Source organism: Gopherus flavomarginatus, chromosome 7, assembly GCF_025201925.1.
Source record: "Gopherus flavomarginatus isolate rGopFla2 chromosome 7, rGopFla2.mat.asm, whole genome shotgun sequence".
NCBI classification, from domain to species: Eukaryota; Metazoa; Chordata; order Testudines; family Testudinidae; genus Gopherus; species Gopherus flavomarginatus.
Window position 1 is genome coordinate 110464769 of NC_066623.1, and position 19769 is coordinate 110484537.

The 19769-nt window shown below is 40.9% G+C and overlaps 1 protein-coding gene across 2 annotated transcripts in view; it reads left to right on the forward strand.

Moving 5' to 3' along the window:
* The window catches only part of STIL (STIL centriolar assembly protein), a 30474-nt gene extending 13521 nt beyond the window's left edge, over positions 1–16953 (forward strand). For both annotated transcript variants that reach the window (XM_050961697.1, XM_050961696.1), the window contains exons 10-17: positions 1000–1109; positions 2286–2400; positions 4465–5547; positions 7134–7260; positions 9057–9279; positions 11518–11707; positions 12216–12472; positions 15045–16953. In XM_050961697.1, coding sequence (XP_050817654.1) covers positions 1000–1109; positions 2286–2400; positions 4465–5547; positions 7134–7260; positions 9057–9279; positions 11518–11707; positions 12216–12472; positions 15045–15876 — 2937 coding nt within the window. In that variant the 3' untranslated portion in view covers positions 15877–16953. The remainder of the gene's footprint in view (positions 1–999; positions 1110–2285; positions 2401–4464; positions 5548–7133; positions 7261–9056; positions 9280–11517; positions 11708–12215; positions 12473–15044) is intronic.
* The last annotated feature ends 2816 nt before the right edge of the window (positions 16954–19769 follow it).

The window sequence follows — 19769 nt, forward strand, 5'->3', positions numbered from 1 at the left end:
GGCACAGCCCCTCCTTATGTATAGTCAACAAAACTCTGGGACATAACAGATTTAGAAGTAATATGAGCAATGTTATGCCACTAGTTTGTGTGTCCCATGTACACTGTGTAGGTGGAAGAACAATCCTGGCTGTTGCATGATAGTTCTGGAAGAAGTAGTAAATTGTGTTGCCCCACCCCTTTCCATTTCATAGGAACTGAGCAAAAAGGGGAAAATGTCAGGAATAGTGACTAGTTTGTGGCTTTCTTGCTGTTTTTAAGAGTGCAACTGCTATATATAAGTACATGAGAGACAAAGTAGGTGCAGTAATATCTTCTGTTGGACAACTTCTGTTAATGAGAGAGTCAAGCTTTTGAGGTCGCTCCAGAACCTTGTCTCTCTAATATCCTGGGACCAACACGGCTACAACCACACTGCATACAGCAATATAAGTATATCTTCGTTGTACTGTTTTCAAAGGAAATTTAAATTGCATCAGTAGTATCCAGCCTTTTCAGCCTGAGGTCCAGAATGGTTAAGGGGCCACAGTCAATACCTTAACTCTTCTCTGGGCTCAGGCAGAGCCAGTCAAGCTCCTGGCCTGCTCAAAGTAGGGCTCCTACATCCTGGCAGGGAAGTAAGTAGAGGAACAGTCTGAGTTACTGTCTCCTGCAATGCTGAAGGCTGCCAGGAGGGGAATTGCTGAGCAGCTACAACAAGGAAGGGACAGCAGCTGCTCACTATTCATGGTTCACACCAGATCTGCTTCTAGAGCTGCCGGGGAAGCAGTGGGAGACAGGTGGGAGGCATCGTTACTGACTCCCTGTAGTGATGAGCCTGATTCATAAACTTGAGTGGCAGATTTGCAGGGCATTTTACAGGGAACGTATTTTTTAATTGGTTACCAAATACAAACTTTCTTCTGTTTTTGATAGCCATTATATAGCACGTTGGGGAAGCCGGTTGGATGCCACTGACTTGCTTCAGCTTTCATTAATGCAACTCATTATTTAATTTCAGAATGTTCAACCTTCAGACAAGCACCCTATTCAATTTGAGCTGAATGCAGAAAAACAAAATGCAGAAACTGAGTTCTTCAGCAAAGTTTCCATGAATCTTTCCATTAGAAGGTGAAGAATCTCTCTCAAGTGTCATATTTATACACAGTCTATTTCCAACATCTGTTATTGGATGAAGTTCTTAACCTGTGTTATGTGTTTCAGGCTAGATGGTAATAAAATGGTCTTATCTGTCCATAAAGTCTATTAATTATGGATCACTTGCACCTTACCTAACTTAATGGCTTTTCATTAAATAAGGTCTACAAGTTGACCATATGTTTCTAGAGAAACTCTTGCATGTACCTATACTAGATATATTATTGGCATTAAAGGCTTTTACACACTTAAGTGGATGTTTCCTAAAATATGGATCTCCTCTAGTGTGCTGTATGACACTTAGTGTTGGTGAGTTCCAGTTGTCCAGGGAGGAATCTGTAACAGAAAACTGCTTGTATTCGTAAAATGCCTTTTTCCTTCTTATTTGTCAAAGCTGTGAGATGTGCATAGCAGGAATCTTGGTTTTTATAAATCTACCTTGCCATCAAAGCTTGTAGCTAACAATAAGATGGCCTTTATTCTGCTTAAAGCCATATTATATATTTTTTCCTCAACTCTTCCTTCCCTGTCAGTGTCTTACAGTGGGCCTGATAAATCGGTGCCTTGGCTTAAAATGTCATCTGAAATACTTGTATCTATCAAAGATTCTTTGACTAAAAACTAGATAATCCAGAAAGGGATATTTATTTTTTCCACCTTTTTTGTGATCCTTAGATCTTTTTGCCATCTCACACTTCCTAGCCAGTCAGAAGAGAGATGTTTATCAGTGGTTCTTCCAAACTGGTAACAGTACTGCTCTGTAGATCTCCTGGTATGGACCACAAGTGAGAAATGTCAGGATTCATGCACTCTGTCAATCCTATCATGTTAAAATACAAGTTACACCAGTGGTCCCCAACCTTTTCATCTGGCGCCTGCCAGACGAAGGACCACTGCGGCAGTGGAGCACCCGCCAAAATGCCGCCGAATTTCGGCAGGGACGCCTCTCGATGACACCACTTGTTGACGGCAAGCGGTGTCATCGAGAGGCGTCCCCGCCGAAATGCCACTGAAATTTGGTGGCATTTCAGCGGGTGCTCTCCCGGGGGTCAGGATGTGGGCGCATTAAGATGCCCCCGCGGGCGCCATGGCGTTCACGGGCACCGCATTGGGGACCACTGAGTTACACAAAGATCTTTTATTTTTTAGTCCTCCTCAAGGCTCTTCCCCCAGCAAATTGTCAGTAAGTGATCATGACTCAGGTGTGGAAGATGAAGATTTATCTCCAAGACCAATTCCAAGTCCTCTTCCAGTGAGTCAACAGGTAACTTCAGTTTTTCTATACTGCCTCTCTTCCAGGGATTCTGGGCATTTCTAAACATTATAGATAACTATTTCCTAACTCAAAAAGTGTGGCAGGGAGCACATGGGAATTCTATATTTGACCGATATTCTATTTCTAACAGATGAAGAGGAAGTGATCTGAGAACTAAAAATTAATGGTAGCTTGGCTTTAAGTGATCATGACTTTATTCTGTTTGTACAATATACAAATGCTATCAAGTCCAGACCAATGATATATAAACTTGGTACTTTACTAGGGACAATTTCACAAAGCTGAAAACAATTTATGAGCCAGATCAGATGGGAAAAATAACTTAATCAGAAAAATGTGAAGAATAATTGGGAATCATGTAAGAACATCTTACAAGATGCCCAAAAAGCCACAATCACACACATGAGGAAGAAGACTGTACTGTTTTAAAAAAAACTACCTGTTTTAGAGGAGAAATGAAGATAGCTAAAAAAGATAGTTATCAATATAAATCAGAAGTTAGGAATTGTAGACAATAAGGGAATCAAAGGGAGATGAGAAATTTATGGCCAGCAGAGTTAAGAATAGTAAAAAGGAGTGTGGTGGTTGTTTGGGTGGTGGGTGGGTGGTTGTTTGGTGGTTAGTGTTGATTGGTTTGTTTTTGTTTCTAATGTATCCGGAACAAAAAGAATCTCAACAATGGTATTGGTCCATTACTAGATAGAAATAGTAGAATTATCAATAACAACGCAAAAAAGGCAGAAGTGTTCAATAAATCTTTTTGTTCTGTGTTTGGGGGAAGAACGGATGATATAGTCTCGTCGTATTGTAGTAACACACTTTCCATTCCAATAGGATCTATGGAGACTAAAGAAACGAGTTAAATATTTTAAATCATCAAGTCCAGATAACTCGCTCTCTTAAAACTGTTGGAGGCAAACTGAGGAGCTCTCTGGATCATTAATGTTGATTTTTTTTTTTCAATGAGTCTTGGAGCACTGGGGAAATTCTGGAGGAAAGTTAATGTTGTCCCCATTTTTTAAAAGGGTAAACATATGTGCTCTAGGAATTTATTTTGAGGCAGTTCTGTGGCCTGTTATACATGTTAGACTACATAATTGCAATGATACATTCTGGCCTTGGTATCTGATCTCAAAGTGCTTTAACAAAGATAGTTTCACCACACCTTGAGGGAGGTAGACATGACTTTTTTAAGCTATCTACTTGGTAGCAGAACTGGAGGACCCAAGAATCTTGACTCCAAGTTCAGACTAATCCTTATTGCTGGTAATATAGTTCCTTCTGATGAAATGCTGCAAAGTGCATTAGCAGCTGTGAATAGAAACTCACTGGTGTTAGTCGTGAACCTGCAGGGTAAAGCCAGCGGAAACATACTTGCCCTAGAGTTGTTGGGGAACAGCGGTGTCTTCTCCCTTTTGGCAAGGGGAGAGGCAGCAGAAAAACTGACTAAAGAGTATGTTTCTGGGTGGGAAGATATCAAGGTCCCCTGTCTAACAGGAACACCTGTTTTTTCCTCTAAATTCTGTTCTGCGCTCCAGAAGCTATAAAATGCACCCATTCAAAAAACTTAAATACCCAGAAATCAGTAAATACCTAGTAATTCTAGACTTAAGTACACTAACTTAAAATCCCCAAGCTAGGGATGTTTTAGCTGCCTGGGCTGGGAGTACTGTGAAGGGCACACTCCATCCTGAAAGGGAAGGACCATGCTACTCTAGCAGTCTTGCCACTGTTTCTCTCCCAAACACCCATCCCCCAGAGTAACACATTGACTCTGACTCTTAGACCCAACATCCGGGTCTCCTTAGTGGCAGGAATTTTGCCTCAGAACAGGAATTCTGTAAAAGCCCTATCTTGCCACTCTTGGCTTCCTGTTGCCTTGAGCGTGTGGGGAAGAAGGCTTATTGACCTGAAGCAACATTATCTGTCCCATATTTATTTTGGCTAAGAGTTGCAGAGTAGTTGTGCTTTTAGAAACATAGGTCAAATAAGGTGACATGATGGTTCCCAAGCTAGCTTGACTTCACTCTTTTATAACTGTCTCCTATCCAGGTTACTAAGATCCATCCTTCGGTTCCTGAACTCTCCCTTGTCTTTGATGGCAGCTTCATGGAACCAAAACCAATGTCTCAGCCTATGGAGACTATGAATAACAAAAATCAACCGCTGCTGGTACCTCAGCCTAATAAAAAGATCTATTCAACAGGACCATTATACCAAAATCAATGCTTTGATAACAATAAACAAAGCTTCAGCACCCATGCTAGACATTCTTCATTGAGAAGGTTACAGAGCCAATTAAACCAGATAACTCCAACTTTAAAACCTTGCAGAGGAAAGCTGCTGCCACTACAGCAACAGCCTAATTGTAGGAGAGTTGGCCTTCAAACAAGAAAGAGTTCTGGATCTTCTTCCTCTTCATCATCCCCTTCCCCTTCAACACCTCGCAGTGGGCCCTCTCCTGATACATCTGTGCATCAACCCAGGATGCCATCTGAAAGGCTTGTATCAAATCCTGATAGAGCCACACAAAGAAAAGGGGAACCTCCAGCAACGAGACCCTCAACATCTAATTCTAAGCAGCCTCCTAGTGCCACACAGCCTCTCCAGTACAACTTTGCTTTTTCACATCAGAACTCAAGAAGACCAACAGAACTGCAGATGCCTGTCCCTCAAGTGCCATCTTGCTGTCCAGCCAGTGTATGTAGTTGTCCACTTCATGGACATATCCAATACAGTTCAACAAATGCTTGGCAAGGACTGGTTAAAATGGGCACCAATCATGCAGAAATCCAATCTGATGTTCCTCAGGAGAGCGCGTATTCAGTTTTCCATCAAAATGTCACTTGTCCAAATACTTGCGGTAGTCCAATACATACCCCAAGTAGTTCTGTAACTCATGGGTACAATGGGAAAATGGGGAGTTGTTCTCCCCTTGGTAGCAGCTTATCACCTGGGTCAAGACTTTCTTCACATCCAAGCCCTTGCCATCTCCAGTCTTGCGCAGCACATTCAGAATGCACACATGCACCTGCCCCTAAAATGGGGTCAGATAATGGAATGATGGGATTATCTCCAGATGCTTACAGGATTCTTACAGAACAAGACAGGCAGCTGAAATTACTTCAAGCTCAGGTTTGTTTGGGAGGTTGTCTCTTCTGCCCTCTTACTGATAGATACACTCTGGTAAATGTGTTCTGAAATAATACTAATGAAAATAACTTGGTTATAGCTATCTTTTTTTTTGGTTGGAATAGGATCCTGTCAAATTGGGACTCAATTCTCTCAGTAGGCAGCTCTGCTAATGATTTGGTCTCTGTTAAAGCAAATTGAAAGCAAATTCATTTGATTTTTCTAATTAGATTATTTTGGAATTACAATCAAGTTAACACCGGTAAATATTTGCTCTGCTTTCAGTAAACTGTTTTGTATTACTAGGAGATAGCTGTCTCTACCCATCCAGAAAGTAAACCGCACAGTTAAATGAGCCATGAACTAGTCTGGAATTAATATAAATATATGGTGAAAGCACGGTGCATTCTAATGTGTTTTCTTCCCCCATAACCAAATTTGCAACTTAATAGCTTATAACAGACTTGTGTGACCTCTTTTGAGAAGCACGAATACTTCCATTGTTTGCAACATGCTGTTGAAATTGAGCAGGGTCAAAGCACTGAGGTTGGAAGTGTGCTTTTCTTTTGGTTGTCCCATGGAATTCCATTCAGGATAAATTAAGTTGCCATTTTCCTTCTATCATTTGCATTCCTCTGGAAAATTGTCAGCCAGCCAAAATGGTAGGTGAACAAGAACATTCTAAAGAGCCAAGCTGCTTCCAGAGCAGCTGTAGCAACAGGAGGTGGAGCCAAGCCAGACTCCATTCCTCCCACTCCTCCTGATTATACCCCCTTCCTCCTCCATGGACTTAGCATGAGGTACCAATGGCCCATTCTCTTCCTCAGCCTGGGCCCCAGGATGATAGCCGCCTCCTTCTGCAAGTTCATGTAGTTCAAGTGTCAAGTTGAAGGTTCAGGGTTCAAATCCAGTGGATGATGCAAGAGGAAAGTGGAGGGACTGTAGTAATAACAGACCTTATCTGGTTTTGTTTTTGTTTTGTTTTAAAGAAACTAGGAAATGACATTGAAATAATATTATTTAGGTTGCAAAGATAAGCACTCCAAGGTTGATGCTAGATTTTTGGTTGCACATGAAACCTTAAGTCTGCCCCCTTATGCATATGCATTATGACATTTAATCATGTATTTAATTACATGATCATGTACTGTTTTTCCATAGTACCCCGGCCTCCTTTAGTGAACAGGATGGATGCAGAAGGGGTAAATCTGACTTTTCCAAGCTTTCGTGTACTTAGCTTTGCAACCTAAACAATGTTTTTTAACATGTTGGGAAGGGGGGAGCTATACAAAAGAAGCTAATGGGGGGGGCTTCTAACGGGCATAGTGCAAATAGGTACATAAAAGCTTTTTGGTGTAGTTCTGCCAGCGTGTCCTTCATTTGCCTGCTATTCCAAGCTGAAAATAGATCATATCATGCCAAACTCTCTGACAGTAACTAAAATACCATTAAACTTGTATTGCAACATAATCAGAATTTGAATCCAGATTTTCATCAATGAAAGTCTGGTATGGTAACTCGCTGTCAACTAGCATCCTGAATTTATTATACTTGCAGTACAAGTGATACTCTCCTAATAACTGTTCCAGATCCAGCGTTTGTTGGAAGCACAAACTCTTCAACCTTGTGAGAAGCAGTTGGAATTTGTTGCCATGGAAACACAATCTTCCCAAGGTTTGCACGTGAGAAAAAGTGTGAGCATTGCTGTAAGCACAGGTAATACTTTTTTTTAATTCCTTTTCAGAATGATAATGATATAAACCTGTTCTTAATATTGCTTCGACTTGTGCCTGATTTTCAGAAGTGCTGAGCACCCACCCCGCTAGTCATACTCAGTCCGTTGTTAGGGGCTAAGCACCTCAGAAAATCAGGCCTGTCTTTTGGGAATTGTCATGCAAGGTCAGACAGGAGTTCTTTTTGACAAGGAGATGAAGGCTTTGCATTCAACCCATGACTCAGTCACAAGAACTTTGGTCTCTTTTTCTTTATAAGCAAAATGATGTACATATTCTTGCTTTAGGTGTAATAGTTCTAATTCTCTGTGGCATGCTATCAAATATTTATCCAGGACAACATTAAGGGTCTCCATTTTTTCCCAATACTATATGTTAGGTATTGATGTCATATCCTTCTTCAGGGGGAAATTGACTTCCTTTAATGTCAGTGAGTCACACAACTGAAGCCAGTAGGCCATAAACTAATGTGTCTGGTCCTAATAACCTTTTTTACAAGCTTGTGGCTGGTTGTGGAGTTATCTCCCACTCCAAATCTTACAGATGGGCACATCCCTTTCTTAAAAAGTAAATTTAGAGGAGTACAAGACTAATTGTATTCCTATCTAGTTGTTTCATTTGTTAAATAAAATGCAGCATTTATTTGCTATTGTACATAAAGTAACACTTTTTAAATTGAAGAACAATGTTAATTTTTGCAATTTTTTCATTAACTAATAGGGGTCACCAAATGAAATTTAATAGGCAGCAGGTTTAAAACAAATAAAAGGAAGTTCTTCACACAGCACACAGTCAACTTGTGGAACTCCTTACCTGAGGCGGTTGTGAAGGCTGGGACTATAACAGTGTTAAAAGGGAACTGGATAAATTCATGGTGGTTAAGTCCATAAATGGCTATTAGCCAGGATGGGTAAGGAATGGTGTCCCTAGCCTCTGTTCGTCAGAGGTTGGAGCTGGATGGCAGGAGAGAGATCACTTGATCACTGCCTGTTGGGTTCACTCCCTCTGGGGCACCTGGCATTGGCCACTGTCGGTAGACAGATACTGGGCTAGATGGACCTTTGGTCTGACCCAGTACAGCCATTCTTATGTTAACTAAAAGCAACTTCCTCAGATTTTTTTTTTTTCCCTGAACGATGTTTTAGAACTTAGAATCATAGAATATTAGGGTTGGAAGGGACCTCGGGAGATCATCTAGTCCAACCCCCTGCTCAAAGCAGGACTAATCCCAAAATCCCTAAATGATTGAACTCCCAGCCCTGGGTTTAGCAGGCCAATGCTCAAACCACTGAGCTATCCCTCCCCCCAACTTGTCAATTTAAAAACAAGAAACTAGTGAAAATAAAACCAAACACAGCAATGGCTTTTATTTCTTTATAACTGTAGAGCAGGGGCAGGCAACCTATAGCACATGTGCTGAAGGCTGCATGCAAGCTGATTTTCAGTGACACTGACACTGCCCGGGTCCTGGCCACCGGTCCAGGGGGCTCTGCATTTTAATTTAATTTTAAATGAAGCTGCTTCAACATTTTAAAAACCTTATTTACTTTACATCAATAGTTTAGTTGTATATTATAGACTTTTATAGAAAGAGACCTTCTAAAAACGTTAAAATGTATTACTGGCACGTGAAACGTTAAATTAGAGTGAATAAATTTAAGACTCGGCGCACCACTTCTGAAAGGTTGCTGACCCCTGCTGTAGAGAATTAATTTATTGGAAAACAAGTGACCTTTTTAAAACTTAAAATCACAAACTGCATTAATTTTCCTTTGCTAGGTGCTAGCTTATTTTGGAATGCACCATGTGAAAAGCAAGAAGACTCTGTGTGTCCAGTTAAACAAGATGACACTGAAATATCTAAAGATATAAGTATTTCTATTAACAGTGAGCAAGATACAAGTAATACAAGTATTGCCTCCTCATTAAAGGCTGTTGACATACCCAGCTTCGTAGAAAGTTGCCATGTTGCAGAAGAAGGAACTAACCAGGTTGGACTCAGGTAAATATTTGATTTGAAAAATCTTGCTTGTGGGTGGTTAATACTCGTTCACTGTTTAGTTCACTCGCCGTTTAAATAATGTCATGTAGAAGCAACTAACTTTTTTACAGAACATCGTCAGTTGGCATCTGACTTAACTAAATGTTCTATATAATTCCTTTTGCCTTTAATCCTGTCTCTGAAATCATTTGTGCAGATGTACCAAATATAGTTGCCTATGGCAATCGGGCACCTTTGGTGACAGCTGTAGCTGATGGCAGCAAAACCCCCCTAGGTAACTTTAAATAAAAAAAAAAATGCAGTGATCTTCCAAGCAATATTCTCATCCTCCCTTTAAATCAGAAGGGGAAACACTGCTATACTTAGCATTTTCCTACATGAGTTCTCCACTGCAGAGAGTTGAAGGTCATATGACTTGGTTATCTCCCTGGATTCTTCTGTGTTTCCCACCTAATCACTGACTTTTTTCCCCTTGTGTTCTCACTGTGCTAAGTCAAAATATAGAATCTATTAATGTGGCACTAGAATAAGCCATTTTGATTACTTTTAAACCTCCCAGTCATAATTTTACAATGATGTTAAGAAAATTTAACTCAAAGCACTTCCGGTATTAGAATGAGATTAGAGTTTTTCATGCATAGAGATTCTCAATCTTTTCCCTTGATAAAGAATCAAGTGTTTTTCATTTTCAGAAGCTACATAAATATAAAATCCTGATCCAGTACATTTCACAGGTGTAAAAAGCTAAGTGAAGACATACCATTCAGGTCAGATTAAATTAGATGTCTAAAAATAGTCATACTGGGAAAAGGTTAGTCATTAAACTGATAAACTATGGATTTCTAACTAACTTGGGGCTCTGACTTGGAATTAGGGAAGAAGCATGCACATGTAGTTTTAGTTAATGTGAGCATTGGCTCAATCAGTCCTTTTCTAACATGGCTGGTTTTAGAGAGAACTCTCTCAAGCAGTGTTTTGTAACTTGGCTTTATACACATGAACTATTTTGATGATTTCTTCATAGGAAGAATGCACAGTAGCATTGGGTTTTACCTGTTTGTTTTTGCTGGGGATAATGAATTGCTTCTCCTTGCAGTAATTGATTATCTGGCACAGCACATGATTTAAATCTTATCTCTTTCAACATGCACTGTTGATTGGTTTGGGTTCCAATATTTCCACTATCGTTCATGTTTGTTTCTGGGAGTCACCTGGAGATCTGTCTGGGACCCCCAGCATTATCATTCCTTCTGACCTCAACTGTTACACATTTGTAGATAACACCCAGATACAGTGGTTTCCCCAAGCCCTGTGATAGTTCACTGTGGCATATCTGCCTTTCTGATGTGTGAAGACTTTGAATCAGATTCTTCCCTGAAGCTCCTATTCATGTCAGTAACAGTGAAAATTTTCATCTGAACTTCACTTATCTTATTGTAGAAACCAATTGGGTGCATAGTACTGTGAACATACCATCCTTTCAGCCAGGTTGATATCGTCACTAAAACTAAAGTATGTGAAAATATCGGTATGTGTTTACAGTGAAACACAATAACAATACTTGTCACTAATATTTGTGTTAAAGTGATTTTGAACTAAAAAGCCAAACAAACAAAAACAAAGAGTCTTAAGGGCTTTGAAGAAGGAGTAAAGTGCTGACATTTTGAAAACTTGGATGCAGCAGGTGAAACAGATTAAGGCCAGAGGGAGGATCATTAGTTCATCTAGTCTGATCTCCTATGTAACACAGGCAACACAATGTCATCATGATGAAAGTATATCTATCAGACAAACATTCAGTCTTGCTTTGAAGACTTACTCTTGGGGGGAATTCTGCATCACTGCACGTGCGCAGAATTCTTGTCCTCCACAGACTTCTTTGCTTCCCTGCAGAAAAATGGCTTCTAGCTGTTGGTTCTTGTGCCCTTCCTTTTGGTAGATTAGTAACCAGTATATCCTCTCCATGAAGGTACTTGTATAATGTAATCAGGTCAATGTTTGATCTTCTTTTTGATAAGTTAATCAGAGCTCCTTCAACCTCTCTGTAAAGCACTTTTTTCCAGCCCTTAAATCATTTTCGTAGCTCTTTGCTGCACGCACTCGTCTATTCAACATCTTGGAGAACAGTAAGAGAAATTGAGAGATGATATAATTTTCCAAGATCTAGTTTCATAAGTTACTTTCAAACAAAGTAAAAAAATCCAGTGGTGTATTAACTCATTGTTCTGTCTCCTTCAGAAATGAGCTAGTTTCCCCAGCATGTGCTCCGAATTCACTGTTGGAAGAAAGTGTTAGCATGTGTTTACAGTCAGGACCCATGGAGAAAGCTAACTACCACATGGTGGCACCAAATGAACCACAAGCTGAGCATGCTGGTCCATCACTACCTAGACACCCATCCGATCAAAAGTTTTACCAGGATATATTGGTAAAAGTATTTTAACACAAACCCTTTAATATCTGCTTGTCTTTCATATCTTACAATTATTTGCCACTTGTCCTTCATGGTGTGTTCTCATAACGAGAATAGGTTCCATGCAGTACATTACTGTGGCTTTCATGTTGCTGAAACTGGGAATGGTTGTCACATGCATCTCACCTCTTCATGTTTTCTGCAGTGCAAAAGAGAGGCAAGCTTGTGACTTGCTTTTCTTGGAGATTTAAATACTCATTCTGCCCTTCGCTCCCTTCTATGCATAAATGTTGTATCTTATTTTTGCACACCACTTAATACACAACATTTAGTGATACCAATAGTTAACTTATTCTGACAAACAAGTCACATTATTTTCAGATCTAGCTGTATGGTAGTTTTGATTTGGAGTAAATATGCCATAAATAACACAAAACAGGATTCTGTAGTAAACTCCTTTGTCATGTTTCTGTGCCCTTGACTAGTTAGTCCACACATGCTTATGCTTTTTCACCGATTATAGGGTCAAGTCAACCACTTCTTAAAGTCATCCTGTGAAGAAAGTGATCCTCCATCTACAAAACAAACAATGGTTGACAATGATGGTACCATATGTCGGAATATTAATGACCCAAAGGAAAGGAGTTCAGTATCTGACCCAGGCCTGACGGATAAAGAGAGCGTGATTAATGCAACCCTTAAGCAATTAAGGAACCTTGGTGTGCAAATTGAATCACCTGACAAAATGAAGAAAAATGCACACAAAGTAGAGAATGCCAGGTAAAGTGTTAGCCTTCATTGTTCGTTCTCTTCGGATAGAAAGACACAGAGGGACCAAGAGGTCCCAGTGAGCAAGTAGTGATGCGGAAAAGGCCTAAAACATTACCTCCAGGACCATGTTTTTGATACTCATGCACAGGGAACACAAGCTTAGTGTGACCTCTTCAGCCTAGTTCATGCTAGGCACTGCTAAAGCTGTTAGAAGAGAATGGCAGGAAAAGCTGGACTCCATCCAGATATTTACACAGGCACTAGATACAGGCTAGCCCCTTAATTTTTCTTTAAAAAAAGAAAACGTAGTAGTTCTCAAACTTGGGTTGGGCAGTGCATAACTAGCCACAATGTTCCTCCTATCACAGGTTAAACCACATTGTCCTTTAAGGAGTGGTGTTTGATGCTGGATATATCCCAGTACAAAACTCTGAGGATTGCTAGAGGCTTTCTTAACCAACGAAACTTTTAAAGTAAAATTCAAGCATCTCTGTATGCTGTGTGGCTGTTTCAAGCGCTCCTTTGTCTTGTATTTCATTGGTGTACGTTTTAGTTGTCATCAAACTTGTGCATGAGACTAAAACTAGAGGGACAGCAAACACATGAGATGAGGACAGACCCAGTCAATAAAGTAATATGGAGAGCTTAGAGCAGTGGGAAACTGGAGGCAATGAGAAGAGGTACAGGCCTGAATCCATGGAGAGGACATAGTTTAAAAATGGAGGGTGGGAAGATAAAGGTTACCAAGGAGATAACCCAGCTGCATTAAAGCAAGCTTTGTTTTCATCTTTATGCATCCTTAATGTGACCATGTTTCTTTATTCATGTAAACTAAGAGTTCTGGCTGCTGCAAAGAAGGTATAGTGGCAAGCAGGCAGGCATGGGGGAGATGTCTGTCCCAAGAACTTCTCCTCAATCGGAAAAAAATTGAGAATTGTTCTAACTTGCATTGCAGCAGGTGCTTTTACCAACGTTTAAGACAGCCTGTATTACTGGCTGTATCAAACTTTCCCCACCATCACTCTCAAGCTTGTATTCTGTTAATATGTTCCATTAACATGCTAATAGGTGTGAAACTATAAAACAAACTAGAGGTCTCTTTTCTTGATATACCTCTTTAAAAAAAAAAACAAAACACCTCCCTCCTTCTGTCATCTTTGTGGCTGATTTTGAGATCTTCACAATTGTCTCCATCACGGTAGGGAACAAGCTGAGAACAAGGCCCCTCCTGCTTATTTTTTGGTGGTCTGTTTTTCTCACAAGTCCGTCTTTCTACATGTACCACTGGAGTACATGGATGCCTTCAATTTTTGATATTGGGGAAACTGGATTTATTAATCTGAAGCACATAGCCTGTAATAGATGAAGTAATGAACACCAGTATCTTGGAGCCTGTCTGGACCGTGTATTTTTAGGATTAAACATTACAAGAGTTTAATGGAGCAAGGACAGGAAAGAGTGAACTTCCTTCACGTACTGAAAGAGCTCTTGAAAAACTATATCCTTCCCAGTAACAATAAAAGTCTCTCAACTTCTCTTTTCAGGCTTTTGGAAATGGGTATATTGGAAAAAATCTCTAGATGTCCTGGCATTATTTTGCCATAGAGACAAAAAAGCAATCCTTAACCAGTTATTGGTTTACAACAGAGGCTGTCTTCCATCTGGATAAAAATATTGGGCTACGTTGCAGTATATAAACAATAGTCAGCCCTCACATTAGCGCTTTTCACCAGTAGATCTCAAAGCAATCACGAAAGAGTCCAATATGATTCCCATTTTTATAGGTGGGGAAACAGAGACACGGAAGTGCTGTAACTTGTCCAAGGTCACCCAGCAGGTCAATGACCAAGCTGGGAATAGAACCGAGGTCTTCAGAGTCCTAGGCCAGTGCTCTAACCACTAGGACACATTGCATCTCGGGGTTGGGATCAACTAACTATTAATTAGTTTTTAGGTGGCATATTGAACTGTTGGTCTTAACGTACAAAGGCCTGAAGCTTGCCTGAGGCTTCCTATCACTGTGTTACACTACTGAAGTTGTGATCAGCATTGGATCAGGGATGATTATTCTCAATCCCCTAGTGCAGTGTTTCCCAAACTTGGGACGCTGCTTGTGTAGGGCTCCCACTGGCTGCGATTCACTGCTCGAGGCCAATGGGAGCTGCTGGAAGAGACAGCCAGTACACTCCTTGGCCCACGCCGCTTCCAGAAGCCCCCATTGGCCTGGAGCAGCAAACTGCAGCCAGTGGAAGCTGTGATCGGCCGGACCTGCGGATGTGGCAGGTAAACAAACTGGCCTGGCCCGCCAGGGGCTTTCCCTACACAAGTGATGTCCCAAATTTGGGAAACACTGCACTAGTGGATCTTTTTCTGTAATGTAGATCCCATTAGGTAAGATGCACAATCATACTATGTGAGGGGTGTATGTGTTAATTATATGAACAAATAGCCTGCTTAGAAGCCAGATATTTCAGCGAGTTTAGGAGGGGAGGAAATAAACTTCACGGTGTTGGTATTCTGAAATGACATGAACACAGTATAAAGCTAAATTTAACTTAATTTTCGGTGCTTTGTGTTTTAGCGTATTGGCCTGCATAAATCCTGAAGCAGTGGTCTCTGGACTAAACTACATGTCATTTGTTAATGTTGGCATGAGTGGGTTAACTCCCAATGGAGTTGATCTGAGTATGGAGGCAAATGCAATAGCACTCAAGTATCTAAGTGAAAGTCAACTGACACAGCTTTCTCTCAGTCACACAAGTGAAAAAAACCCTGAAGATTCGTCTTTCCAAAACCTTTTACATGCAAATATGGACAAGAGCATGTTGGGTCTTAGCTTAATTTCACCAAACAATATGTCCTTTGCAACCAAGAAGTACATGAAAAGATATGGGCTCCTACAGAGCAGTGACAATAGCGAAGATGAAGAGGAGCTGCAAACTCAGAACTGCAGTATCTCTAATATTAGCAAGAGTGAAGATGTGTTAGAGAGTCACTTTAAGCCCATGTTGGAGGGCTTTAACTTCTGGAAAGAATCTTCTGAAGGAGTTTGTGAAAGATTATCCATTAACCTGAAAGCTTACAAGGAGTCAACTGGAAGTTACTCTCTGTCAAAATCCGATGGTCCTGTATTGAGAAATATTACAAATGAGATCTGTCCTCCAAAAATACTACATCAGCCACATGAGAATTCACAGCAGATTCTGAGGGACTTAAAGCCAAAAACCGAACTTGTAGCTGGGAAAGTAGAGTTCACTCAGCAACCTGACAGAGAGAACCTGGGAAATGTTCGGATCTTCTCTGAAAATCTACAAACTCCCACCCTTGAGACATTAAATCAGGCAGACAGCATGAGTTCAGTTGGTACCTTTCTCGATGTAAAACACCTCAGACAGTTGCCAAAATTGTTCTGAACCTTTTTTTGGGGGGGAGGGGAGGGGAAGACTGGCAACCAGCATTTCTTGGATTTGAAGCCTTCTGAAGGTTGGACAAGATTAGAAGAAGCCAATGATTACGTTGCCTTTATAGGTTACTTAGCTTTCTTGGCAACAAAGGACTAACAAAACTGAGTATGTCATACAGTGCTGGTCCACTAGATGCTCAGCTGACCAGGATTTGGCTGTCAGATTTTTAAAGTACATATGTACTTTTGTTTACAGTTTGGATACACCTTTAATATCCAAAAGGTCAATCAATTTAGAATTGTCTGGACATAAGCTGTGCTCCAATGTATTTTTAATGATGCCTGTTTCTTAACTTTTCAATTATTGCATTTTTTTTAAAGCATCATTGACATTTTTATACATTTGTGCCAACTTTGAGCTATAGGGTATAATGTGTAGGTGGGAGTTTAAACTCAGATAGAATGAACACACTGACTGACTTCAGAGTCTACCCAAGCATATGGCAGGGTTACTGTATGTGGAAAAGCATAACCTTGACTTCAATTAGTATAAAATTATTTAAAATTGAGCCACAATTGCACATATAATAGACATTAAATGTATCATGAAAACCCAAGAAGGTCAGTAAAATTAGCACTAAATGTTTATACCTTTTTTGTGTTTTTTCTTTCTACTGAATGAGTGTCTATTTATTTGGAAAGTACACATTAATCATAAAAGACCAAGCAAATCTGTATGATACAAAACTGAACTATTGATATGTTGCTTATTTACGTTTGATGTGGTGTTTAATCCTTTGTTAAAACACTTACAATATAGCAATCACAGTTAATTGTTAAATGAGTGACTAACCTTAAGTAAAATTGCAAGTACGCTGTTTCACTTGGTTTTCAAATTTTTTAACAACTCTTGAGTTCAAGACAGACAAACTAATTGGTTTACTTTGTTCTTCTGTGTTAATATGTAAATTAACCTGTCATCAACACTCTGGAGTGCATTACTGAAATAGCCTTTTTTTTTTGTAATCCTATAAGATATACATTTGTTGAGTTCATGAATCTAATAAATTATTCATTCTTTCTTTAACTGGTCCATTTCTGTAATGAGCTTTTAGATTTTTTTGGTTCAATATTTTGTCTGTTGTCACTGGCTTCACTTAATAAGTTATTTACAATCTTAAATATAACTGAAAATGGCATTTCATGTACTGACTTTAATGGTAACCCCTCTACCTACTTTTTATCAGGTGCTCTCCAGCCATGTAAAAACAATTCTTCCTGAGCTCTGTTAATTCTGACCTGGAGCCTAGCTTCTGCTCAGGACTCCAAGAATAGCAATCAATTGTCATAGTCAATAGGAACCAAGTGCCTGATCTAGCTCCTGCTGAAGTCCAGTGCCACTGAATTCAGGGGAAGTTGAAGTCATAAATGGGAAAATAAACTCCTCCCTAATGGAACTAGAGCCATCTAGTGTCTTGCTGATAAATCCACTGTATTTATGCTAAATCAGCATTTAGTTACAACTTCTTTCAATGGAGGTTAAGTCCATTAATAGCTGTTAGCCAGGATGGGTAATGAATGGTGTCCCTAGAGATCACTTTTTCATTACCTGTTAGGTTCACTCCCTCTGGTGAACCTGGCATTGGCCACTGGCAGTAGACAGGATATGGGGCTCGATGGACCTTTGGTCTGTCGAAGTACGACCATTCTTATGTTCTAATGCAAGATGGATCAATGACAGGCTGTGTATGACAGTTGATCAACCCAGATTTCACCCTGCTTCAGGAGCTAAGAACCCCTACCTTCTTTCCCAACTTCTAAATTAGGGAGCAAAAAAAAATGCTTCCTAGAACTCCTTTCACTTTAGACCACCAAGCAAGCAATTGCTTTACCTCTGAACTCTTAGCAGGGATTTAGTGTTGTGAAAAGGCGCTACAGTAGAAGCAGCAAGCTTTATCCCTGCCACTGTGCTTCCACTGTGACCTCAAAGACTTTACAGAACAGAGTAGCACTACAAGGGTTGGCTAGGGGTTGTGGAGAGCAGGCTTTGTCAACACCACTTGCACTGGAAGTTTTTGCAGTATATAAAGAAGATAATCTTACTCCTTCCTCTCCGAATGTGATGTGAACCCTCTGGAAGTCTGGCTCTCTACTTGGCCCAGCTGGAATCCAGGGCAGTAAATATATCTTCTGTTACAATTCTTAAGAATTTTTATTCTAGTTATTGTTAGCTCATACTTTAGAACAGAAGCCAGGTACTAGTGGTGGGATCCAGACAGGGGACTTAGGCATTGCAACACTGAGCATCATGGCGCCTAGAAAATCCAAGAACGATACTATGATCAACAAAGCCGAGTTCGATGCTGAGTTCAATGCCTAAGAATGAGATCCAGCTTGCTAGGTGGGTAGCTGCCTAGGCTAACCAATGGGAGATGCTGATTCGAAGGGGGTGGGAAAGTCCTGCCCTCTCTCAGAGATAGGCACCTATCAATGCTAGCGATCTGTTAACAGAAACCAGCTCCCTGGAGCTGGACATCTTAGGAGCCTACAGTTTTTTGCCGGAATGAGTTGGGTGTCTGTTTTGCTCTACACAAAAGAGCTGGAGGAGGTGTTCACCTTGTAACTCACCGGGGATGTGTCAAACCAGCTTCAAATTACCCCCTCTGGCAGAAGGGGGGGATAAGATTTGACAGCAGTGTCCCACCTCTCAGGAATATGCTCTAGCCACTGAGAGAGATCCACACATCTGAATATCCGTTTTCTCCTGTTTGAAGCTGTTCCACTGTGCATAAATAATTGAAAGGGTGATTGGAATGAGGGAATTGGACACCTCCCCACAATTACTCTCCAAGTATTTGCTCCACTACAGATATTCTGATTTCTCTGCACAGGGCCAACTCCAGGCCCCAGCGTGCCAAGCACGTGCTTGGGACGGCATGCCGCGGGGGGGGAGCACTCTGCCAGTTGCTAGGAGGGCAGCAAGCGGCTCCGGTGGACCTACCGCAGGTATGCCTGTGGAGGGTCCGCTGGTCCCGCGGCTCAGGTGGAGCATCCACAGGCATGCCTGTGGGAGATCCACCAGAGCCGTGGGACCGGCAAGCGGCAGAGCACCCCCCCGCTGCTTGCCACTGTGCTTGGGGTGGCGAAATAGCTAGAGCCAGCCCTGTCTCTGCAATACCAGTCCCTTTCTCAGCAGAGCCCAACTTTCCTCCTAAGAGGAACCTAAGTGCTGGTGGGGAGGAAGGGGGGATTGGGGTAGTAGCTGGGAGCAGGCTTTCAACAGGTTAGTATGTCTGCTTGTTAACATCAAGCTGTCACTGAGGGATGTGTCTACACAACAACTAGACAGCTGCATCTGGCCTGTGCCAGCTGGCTCGAGCTGTTTCATTGCTGTGTAGACTTCTGGGCTCTGGCTGGAGCCCAAGTTCTGGGACCCTGTGATAATTAGAACTGGAGAAAATACTGAGAATATGCTGTAATGAGTCCTGCATTGTGCCCTAGGGCAATGAATAGATGGCCTCATAAGTTTTATCTCAATTTCTGCTTGTGTGCAACCAAGAGATCAGATGCACTTTTCAGCTGTAGCCTTCTGCCTCAGGCACTTACCTCTAGAGGACAATCTCATGACCTTTGGCCCTGCTGCCTGTGGTTGGTATTTTTTAGAGCTAGCAGGGTTATTTTTTGTGCAATTTGTTATAATAAAGCTACAATCTTGTCTTCCATTACACTCCCAAGTGGGGCTAATGGAAGAATAAAAATATTGGTAAGATATTGGCTACTTAAAGCAAAATATTTAATGGCATCATCTAGACTCCAGTGGTCTTTAACCTATATATTTCTGTCCATGTTATGACCAGTTGTATCTTGTCAAAGTGGATTGTTTTAATGATCAACAAGAATATT